General features: G+C 42.5%; 1 protein-coding gene across 1 annotated transcript; it reads left to right on the forward strand.

Moving 5' to 3' along the window:
* The first annotated feature begins 508 nt into the window (after nucleotides 1–508).
* Nucleotides 509–7,825, forward strand: APOA5 (apolipoprotein A5). Its single transcript, XM_073657098.1, has 4 exons — nucleotides 509–735; nucleotides 2,191–2,291; nucleotides 5,254–5,359; nucleotides 6,215–7,825. Exons 2-4 carry the CDS (start codon nucleotides 2,243–2,245, stop codon nucleotides 7,089–7,091), a joined length of 1,032 nt encoding a protein of 343 aa, XP_073513199.1. The 5' UTR covers nucleotides 509–735; nucleotides 2,191–2,242; the 3' UTR covers nucleotides 7,092–7,825.
* Nucleotides 7,826–10,138: the final 2,313 nt, after the last annotated feature.

A 10,138-nucleotide genomic window follows, 5' to 3' on the forward strand; every position in this document is an offset into this window, starting at 1 on the left:
TTTGCAAGTTTTTTTTTTTTTTCTCTGAGCAATACCCAACTCATATCTTTTTATTTTTTAGCTTTTACTACTTTTATTCTAAGAGCCATAACTTTTTTCTTACTTCCTCCATCAGCAGAGGAATGGCGCAAGTGCTTGTTCCTTGCGGAATGAATTGATGTTTCCATTGGGACACATACTTCTTCTTGTCTGCTTTTTATTTCAGATTCTACAAGAAAGACAAACAAAAAAACAGTAATTCTCACATTGTATATATTTTTTTTTTACAAATGCATTGATACCAAGTATGAATACTGTACAGCTATATACATATATTTTAAAGAAATGATTTTAATTAGGGTGTTCTATTTTTTAAGTATTTTTTAAAAAATTAAAAACTTTTTTTTTTAAGTTTTATTTTGCGTAAAAATATCGCATAAATAGTAGGATATTTGCTTTCCCTCTCAATAGATCTATGTAGGAAATATCACGCTACGCAGGAAATAATGCCCCCTTGTGGTCAGTGGGTATATTACGTCATTGCAAAAATAGTCTTGTGTGTATTTCCCATAAGATCAGACGTGCTGCTGACGACATCTCTTCTGAAGAAACCTCGTTTACACCACGGACAAAGAGGCGGCACCAATCTGCTTACATTTCACAAGTGCTTTAAAATGTCAGCGTGAAAGCATGAAGCCACCGAAATCTCCGCTTCACTCCAGGATTTACCGCTGACCGGGGAAGAAAGTACTGCAGGTAAGACTTCCATCACCCTCCATATCACTGCATTATCCTATAGTATCAGCCTGCAATCATCATTCATTCAGGGCTAATATACAGCATAAAAGTTGTATAGAATACGGCGTAAACTCCATGACTTTAGGAAAAGAAATAAACTTTATGCTTTTTCCAATTCATTCAAATATAGGATTTTTTTTTTACATTCTTTTTAGAATGTTTCATTAAAAAACAATAATGAAAAAATTCCATAAGTCTGAGATTTGCCTTTACTTGCCATGTTGGTTCATTATTGGCTTTTATTGCTTATATTAAAATACCGTAATATTTGTGCTCATTGCAAAAAATGATAGGTGGAAGTATAACAGTATAATTGTACTTACAGGGTCCTAATGTTAAATCAGGGGCCCCGGCTGCCATATGCTATATATAATACTGTAGCTACGGATAGAAAGAGTGCCCCCAAGAGGAGACTAAAGTGAAGGATTATCTATGCAAAAATCCCCAGGATGAAAAGAGGGGGTACATCACTCCCCCGATCAAATATTAATGGGGGTCCCAATAGTCCGATCTGTAGTGATCATATATACCCCTTTTAATATATCTCTGCATCTTTCTAAAGCTGTTGGCATGAAGAAAATAAAAGTTGGCACTTTTTAACCATCTTTTTAAAATCCTCAGATCTCTCTGCATTGCACTTTTTCTTTTCATTATGCCCTTAGTCTGCCAGGTTAGTCTGGTATTTTGTTAATGGTATGAATGATCTGACAGTAGATTGATCAGCCGCCTTCTGGACGATCATAATCTCAAGTTTATGGCCAGACCGAGATAGCGACTCCTAGTTAGAGAGAGAGCCGCTGGTTGGGGAATAAAGCGCTAAGGCTACATTCACACATTGCACATTTTGTGCGTTGAGTGTCGGCTGCTAAGTCTGCGTGTATGTGGAGCTTGCTGCAGATTTCAGCCTTTCTATATTAGAGATGAATGAATCAATTTGCAGGATCCTGGTCTAATGGGATGGGAGCCTTGGGAACTGTCTCCTACCTGCCGGCATTTCCGTCGTGCCGAGTCTGCAAATCAGAAGAGGTTCCGGCGTTCCAGCAAGTAGAAGGCGGCCACAGAGCATACAGACTTGGCAGTTTAAATTACGTGGCTCCACTCCGGCAGACATGGGATAATAACCCGGCAGCCGCAATTCCGTGGCTCCAGTTCCGCAGCCATGGGATACTGACCTGGCCACTGCAATTTCATGGTCTCTGTCCTGTGGCCATGGAATACTGACCTGGCCATTGCAATTCTGTGGCTCCAGTCCTGTGGCCATGGAAGACTGACCTGGTCATTGCTATTCCGTGGCTCCCATTCGGTGGCCATGGAATACTAACCTGGCTGCAGGACCAGGATCCAGCAAATATATTCACTCATTGCTGCCATGTTCATGAAAGTTATACTAACATTATTCCATCTTTATGAAAGGTTTCTACATTTTGTATTCTTGAAAATTGAGCTTTAAGTCCGTGGCTCACAAATGGCACGTGGGAAGGTCTTGTGTCTGTTGCTGATCTTGGGTATAGATGGTAAGTTTTCATTACACTGCATTATCTCCAAAAATCAAAATCGCCAGCAAATTTTAAGAATGTATGAATTGTAGCCTTTCTTAAACTAACAACAACAAAAAAGATGTCACAATGCAGAAAGATAAACTCAACACTTAAAAGGAATCTGTTAGTAGGATCAACCCCTTAAGCCGTCCATATGGGCATGTAGGTCATAGGAAGCTGAATAAAATGACACCTTGATATTTGCGATCCGATGTCTTATTCCAGTGAAATCCACATTTTTCTTAATATGTAAATGAGCTGTTAAGATCTATGGGCCGGATATAGATCTCCCCGAGAATCTTCCTCCAGAACTTATTGTAAATGGCAGGGGCCGTTATCACTGTGAGACATGTAATGACTGACAGACTGCTCTCCTGATCTGTAACCATATACAGTACAGACCAAAAGTTTGGACACACCTTCTCATTTAAAGATTTTTCTGTATGTTCATGACTATGAAAATTGTACATTCACACAGTCACCAGACCTGAACCCAATCGAGATGGTTTGGGGTGAGCTGGACCGCAGAGTGAAGGCAAAAGGGCCAACAAGTGCTAAGCATCTCTGGGAACTCCTTCAAGATTGTTGGAAGACCATTTCCGGTGACTACCTCTTGAAGCTCATCAAGAGAATGCCAAGAGTGTGCAAAGCAGTCATCAAAGCAAAAAGGTGGCTACTTTGAAGAACCTAGAATATAAGACATATTTTCAGCTGTTTCACACTTTTTTGTTAAGTATATAATTCCACGTGTTAATTCATAGTTTTGATGCCTTCAGTGTGAATGTACAATTTTCATAGTCATGAAAATCCAGAAAAATCTTTAAATGAGAAGGTGTGTCCAAACTTTTGGTCTGTACTGTATTTAATTTTTACTTCATAAGTCAATATTACACGTGAAAATAATCAACTATACAGTACAGACCAAAAGTTTGGACACACCTTCTCATTTAAAGATTTTTCATGATTTTGAAAATTGTACATTCACACTGAAGGCATCAAAACTATGAAATAACACATGTGGAATTATATACTTAACAAAAAAGTGTGAAACAACTGAAAATATGTCTTATATTCTAGGTTCTTCAAAGTAGCCACCTTTTGCTTTGATGACTTCTTTGCACACTCTTGGCATTCTCTTGATGAGCTTCAAGAGGTAGTCACCGGAAATGGTCTTCCAACAATCTTGAAGGAGCTCCCAGAGAAGCTTAGCACTTGTTGGCCCTTTTGCCTTCACTCTGCGGTCCAGCTCACCCCAAACCATCTCGATTGGGTTCAGGTCTGGTGACTGTGGAGGCCAGGTCATCTGGCGTAGCACCCCATCACTCTCCCTCTTGGTCAAAGAGCCCTTACACAGCCTGGAGGTGTGTTTGGGGTTATTGTCCTGTTGAAAAATAAATGATGGTCCAACTAAACGCAAACCGGATGGAATAGCATGCCGCTGCAAGATGCTATGGTAGCCATGCTGGTTCAGTATGCCTTCAATTTTGAATAAATCCCCAACAGTGTCACCAGCAAAGCACCCCCACACCATCACACCTCCTCCTCCATGCTTCATGGTGGGAACCAGGCATGTAGAGTCCATCCGTTCACCTTTTCTGCGTCGCACAAAGACAAGGTGGTTGGAACCAAAGATCTCAAATTTGGACTCATCAGACCAAAGCACAGATTTCCACTGGTCTAATGTCCATTCCTTGTGTTCTTTAGCCCAAACAAGTCTCTTCTACTTGTTGCCTGTCCTTAGCAGTGGTTTCCTAGCAGCTATTTTACCATGAAGGCCTGCTGCACAAAGTCTCCTCTTAACAGTTGTTGTAGAGATCTGTCTGCTGCTAGAACTCTGTGTGGCATTGACCTGGTCTCTAATCTGAGCTGCTGTTAACCTGCGATTTCTGAGGCTGGTGACTCGGATAAACTTATCCTCAGAAGCAGAGGTGACTCTTGGTCTTCCTTTCCTGGGGCGGTCCTCATGTGAGCCAGTTTCTTTGTAGCTCTTGATGGTTTTTGCAACTGCACTTGGGGACACATTCAAAGTTTGCCCAATTTTTCGAACGGACTGACCTTCGTTTCTTAAAGCAATGATGGCCACTCGTTTTTCTTTACTTAGCTGCTTTTTTCTTGCCATAATACAAATTTTAACAGTCTATTCAGTAGGACTATCAGCTGTGTATCCACCTGACTTCTGCACAACACAACTGATGGTCCCAACCCCATTTATAAGGCAAGAAATCCCACTTATTAAACATGACAGGGCACACCTGTGCAGTGAAAACCATTTCCGGTGACTACCTCTTGAAGCTCATCAAGAAAATGCCAAGAGTGTGCAAAGCAGTCATCAAAGCAAAAGGTGGCTACTTTGAAGAACCTAGAATATAAGACATATTTTCAGTTGTTTCACATTTTTTTGTTAAGTATATAATTCCACATGTGTTAATTCATAGTTTTGATGCCTTCAGTGTGAATGTACAATTTTCAAAATCATGAAAATACAGAAAAATCTTTAAACGAGAAGGTGTGTCTAAACTTTTGCTCTGTACTGTATAAACATACAAATATATATTAATACCTCTTTAGAGAAATCTGCTTCTTTCTCTTCCTGGGCTGATCTTTCTCTCTCAATCCATGGATAAAATTTGTATTCAGTGGACAGATCTCCTTATTACTGAGATAGGAGATGACAGTTGGTGCTCACAAGATTCTATGCAGAGAGGAGGAGCTAGAGGCCGACATGGACATTCAGCTGCAGTTCTCCATAGAACTTTATAAGCACCAACTGTCATCTCCTGTCTTGGTAATGAGAAAGTCTGTATTCACTGCAGACACATTTTACTCGCGAACTGAGAATTTTGAGAATGAAAGATCAGTCCAGGAACAACTAAAACAATGGTTTATGATATTGGTTAAGTTTATTTTCCACTTTTTAATGTGACTTTTTCCTTGTCAGGTTGCCAGGCCGATTATACTAGAAATGGCTTCTGGGATTATTTCAGCCACTTGGCCACTGAGAAAAATGAATGGCATCTTCATAAGGATCCGGTGACGGAAGTCAGGTGGGTTTAGCTGAAACTCAAACATATGATCCTGGATAGCTATGTGGCAAGAAAAAAAAACTTTTATCTCGGGTAGCAAACTTTAATTAAAGGCACAGATAACGAGTGCTTGTCGTCTGACTGGGAGAAAAATGTATTTAATTTATTTCCTCCACGAGCTGCCGGCTTTCAGTCATGGGGGCGTGCACAGAGTGGCTACAGTCACCGCTCTCTTTCCTGTGAGTGGCAGCTGTAAGAACGCCCTGGCACTTTGATTGACAGCCTGCTGCATGGCACATCTGTGCAGAGCGAGCTGTCAATCAAAGTGCCATGGTGTGCTTACAGTTGCCGCTCATAGGATAGTGAGTGGAGCTGCTCCGTGAACCCGCCCATGACTGAAAGCCGGCAGCTCCTGGAAGGAAATAAGTTGTTCTCTTGGTAGCCACACTTTCAGTAAGGTGGCCGGGCAGCATTGTAACGCTACTTATCTGCAGATTACATATTGTGTACAAAGCTGACAGGTTCCCTTTAAGCCATACATGTCAACCCACGCAGAACGATCTGGCAGCTCCTGGAAAAGGGAGAGACTTCATGACTCTTGGAAGAAATGCCAAATTTCCAGGGTGCAGATGAAACCTCTAACACTTCACAAAACGCAACGCTCCCAAAAGGTCTCCTTGCACGACGCCGGAATACTGTGCCATGAGATCGTGTCCAATGACAACATGACTAAGTACAAAAATTTGGCCCAACACATGGATCATATTCCGGAATCGTGACAAATGTGGCTAAAGCTGTTTACAATCAGGTAATTTACTGTGATGGAAACATGAAAACATCCAACTGATGTTAATCTTTTATTTTATTCCTCTCTAGCGGCTTGAGAAACAGTTTTCAAAATAGCGTCAACTACGTCGGCAATATCTTTAGTCCATGGAAGAGCGGACTCCAGAAGCACTTGTATGAAGACTCGGACGGGCTGCGCAAACTAATCCGTAGGGAACTGCAGGAGATCCAACGGAGGATTTACCCTTACATAGATGAAGCCCACCAGAAGATAAGCAAAAATCTCGAACAAGTACAGAACCGCCTGCTGCCTTACACCGATGAGCTGAAACACCATTTGGGATGGGGCGCAAAGGAGATGGCCGCACAGTTCAGCTTGAGCAGGGATCATATAAGTAATAGCGTTCCGCACAAGCTGGCAGAAAACATCCAAGATCAAATCATTCTGCAAACAGAGAAGGTAAGAGAAGTTCTACTTCCACTGGGCGAGAGACTCCTGGCGGAGATCCACCATGCAGTTGAAGAACTCCACGAGAACCTTTCTCCGCACGCTTTGACCTCCCAGGAAAAGCTAACGGCTCAGGTACAAGAATTATCTCGTAAACTGACTCAGAACGCAAATAATTTGCATGAGAAAATCCATAAAAACTTGGATGCACTGAAAGAACAGCTGGTGACGTATCCTCGAAATTTTAGAGAGAGGTTTCCAGAAGGTCAACCCAACGAACCGGTGGCGCCTTATGTTGAAGAGATGGCGGCTCAGGTGCACAGAGAAGTCGAAGAGTTTCAGAGGAATACCCTGATGCAGATTGAACACTTTACCTATACCATTAATATGGAAATGGAGGAGACGAAGTCCAAAATATCTCCAGCAACGTCAGACTTACACGACACGGTGACTTCGATAGAGGATATACAGGATAAACTGGAGTCTTTGTGGACGGAGATATCTCAGAACTTAAAATGATCCTTCATGAACTCTGGAGGTTACTAATGATGATCTGAAAGTTATTTAGTACTCCTCCTGGCTACAAATAATGAAAGCACTTATTTTAGATTTCTTCTCTGACTTATATATACTGTGTATACAGACCCACATTGTTATTGGGACCCAAAACCTCAACTTTGGTCCAATCATTCTCTTTTGGACGAGAGATGTTTTTTCCAGAATGTCCTTGCAGAAAATTAGAATTTCAAGTTCTCGTGAACTGCATTAGTGTTGTACCTTCCAAGTCTCCATGACCAACTAGTAATGTGATCAATGTTCTTAAAGGGGTTGCCCAAAATAGGGGCCAAAGTTGGTTATGCATTAAACTATCAAAATAATGTAAGCATTAATTACCCATCCAAGCCGCTACTGTTCCATATCACTCTTGAGTAACACACATAATTGCTGCAGCCAATCACTGTTCTCTGAAGTGATGCCAACTGATGTGAGATGAGACTGCAGAACTCTGTGATTGGCTGCAGTGGTCATTTGTAGACTGGATCCCATTGCTCCAACCCTGTAAACAAAGTTGATTGAGAAGCAGCAGAGAGGGAGAGAGTGCCGGAGCAGCAGGGGATTCACCAGGTAAAGTAATGCTTGGCACCAAGGTTGTCCTATCTTGTACAACTTCTTTTAAAGTGGACGAGCCCTTTAAATTGCATTATCTTTGTAAATAAAGCTTTACGTCCTGTTGTGTAATCCTGGTCGCCAATCTGACATTGTAAAGACTCTTGGATCAAAGGTGAATTTCTTTTGGAGACGCAGAAGGTGCTTAGCAAATTGACAAAACCTTTCTTGTGCTTTTGTGCAATGTCGGACCCCCTGACGCAGAGTCATATATTCTTCTACATATTGGGGTACATTTGCCAAGCTAAATGGAACTGAATTTTGGCTCAATTTGGACCAAAAAAACTGGTGACATGCCATGTGCCACATATAACAGTACCGTCTCCACGGAGGTATCCTGTAATGTTCACGTCATCCGACCGAGTCTATAGAGCACCTGTTACCGTATCTCACTCGACGTCCCCATACTCATTTATGCTCAACTCGGCAGAACATGCCATTCGTGTGTCCTGTTTGGGGAGAGTAGAGTAAAGCACTTACTGTAATGTGTATTGGAGCCACCCGGCAAGTAAACTATTAGCACAGCCGGATTGTACACTCGGAGGCCGACACAGGGCTGTCAATCAAATTCAGAGGAGTGCAGTCACTTAGGGTGGGCTCACATTGCGGTGCCCGTTTTCTGCACATGGTGCATTCCTGCTTTCAGACTAGCTTATATCGATATACCTTTTCCCTTCTGTATGGAATAGTGCAGTAAAAAATGTTGTACTCCAGTGCATGGTAGATTCACGGTGGGTCTTTGTGTGCAAAATTTGCACAAAATCCCGGCAAAAAAAAAAAAATCACACAAAACCAGGATGTCTAAATCACTCTGTTCCAGCGATGCCTGTGCTGTGTCTGCATGTGCTCACTCATTGTTATGTCTGACGTGCAGCCTAAAACACTGGTAGGGCATGAGACCTTGTGTTTATAGACTTGCCTGACAACTTTTAGAAGATAAGTGCAGGAGATTCTGGAGTGGAGTGTGCAAATTATTATTTTTTGCATTACCATAGCCAGGTTTTATACATGCTGCTTGTTTCCAGTTCCCAAAAGTTACGTTTGGATGCCAAAGTCCCTTCTGATGATCTGGACTACCGACAATGAACATCGTCTACGTATCTCCCATTGATCGGAGATTCACTGATACATTCCTTGAAAGTTGACAAGTCTGCTCATGTTAGAGAAGTTCTATCTCCTCGACAAAGAGACACCTCCCCGGACTGAGTTCAGTAGGTATGGCCGCAGAGCACACAGACAACACTCTTAAAAATTGCTCTGTACTCACTTTCCCCTGGTCCACTGGTCTCTGCTGCTGCTCCCCGGGTGTCTGACATTGGCTGCGGCGCTGACGTCACCTTGACAGTGTGGCAGCCACTCAGTGGCTCTGAACGGCACTCTGTCTCCATAGATCTGTCCCGCTAGCTCACTGACTTGCTGCCACATTTTCAAGGTGACGTCAGAGCCGCAGCCAATGTCAGACACCGGGGACAGCAGGGGAGACTCACTGGTGGACCCAGAAAATGTGAGGACAGAGCGACTTATTTTTTTTGTAGGGGAGAAAATTAGTTGAAAGGGAATAAAGCCTTTAATTATCAGGTCCATATGGCTTTGAGGAAAGTCCCACAGTCAGTGTTTATGTTTGCACAGCAGTACAAACTTTGGGGCACATCTGTAAAGGGATACACATGCCATAGTAAATAAGCAAGAAGCATTGTTTCTCAGGTCAAAAAGTCACGGTCTCTTGGAGTCCTGTCACCACATTTACCAGCACGTCTGCAGTGTGCATCTATGCAGGACGTAACAGCAGACTTAGGCTGTGTGCCCACGATGCGTTTATGCTGCGGAATTTCCGCAGCGTAAACGCTTGGGAAATGCTTGGTAAACCTTCCCCCATGGTCTCCAATGCAATTCCGCACTTTCAATGCCCATGCTGCGTATTTTTCCGCAGCATTTATGCTGCGCTCAAAAATACTCAGCATGTCCATTAATTTTGCGGACACCATTGACTTGCATTAGAACACGCCAATTACGCAAGACTGCATCTGTACTTGCGTAATTTTAGCGTTCTAATGTGCGGATGGTACCCGGGTTTGGAGGAGACTCTCATCCAGACCTGGGTACCATAGTATCTGTAAAAAAAAGAATTTAAAATAAAAAATAATGTTTATACTCACCTTCCGATGTCCTCCCGGTGTTTTGTCCACGCCGTCCGGTCTCTTGCAATGCTTGCGCTGTTGTGAAGGACCTGTCATGACGTCACTGAGTCATGTGACCCATCACATGACTCAATGACCTCACCGCAGGTCCTTCACACCACCGCGAGCATTGCAAGAGACCGGACGCAGCAGAGATGACACCGGGAAGACACTGGAAGGTGAGTATAATCTTTTTTTTTTATTTTTTACCATTCTTATTCT

This window comes from Phyllobates terribilis, unplaced genomic scaffold (assembly GCF_046119375.1).
Source record: "Phyllobates terribilis strain yellow unplaced genomic scaffold, ASM4611937v1 Scaffold_12__6_contigs__length_324123572, whole genome shotgun sequence".
Lineage (NCBI taxonomy): Eukaryota > Metazoa > Chordata > Amphibia > Anura > Dendrobatidae > Phyllobates > Phyllobates terribilis.

Coding starts and splice junctions, on each gene's coding strand:
- APOA5 (XM_073657098.1), top strand. CDS start 2,243: ATGGCACGTGGGAAGGTCTTGTGTCTGTTGCTGATCTTGGGTATAGAT. Junction 2,292..5,253: donor GCTGATCTTGGGTATAGATG/GTAAGTTTTCAT, acceptor TTTCCTTGTCAG/GTTGCCAGGCCGATTATACT. Junction 5,360..6,214: donor GATCCGGTGACGGAAGTCAG/GTGGGTTTAGCT, acceptor ATTCCTCTCTAG/CGGCTTGAGAAACAGTTTTC.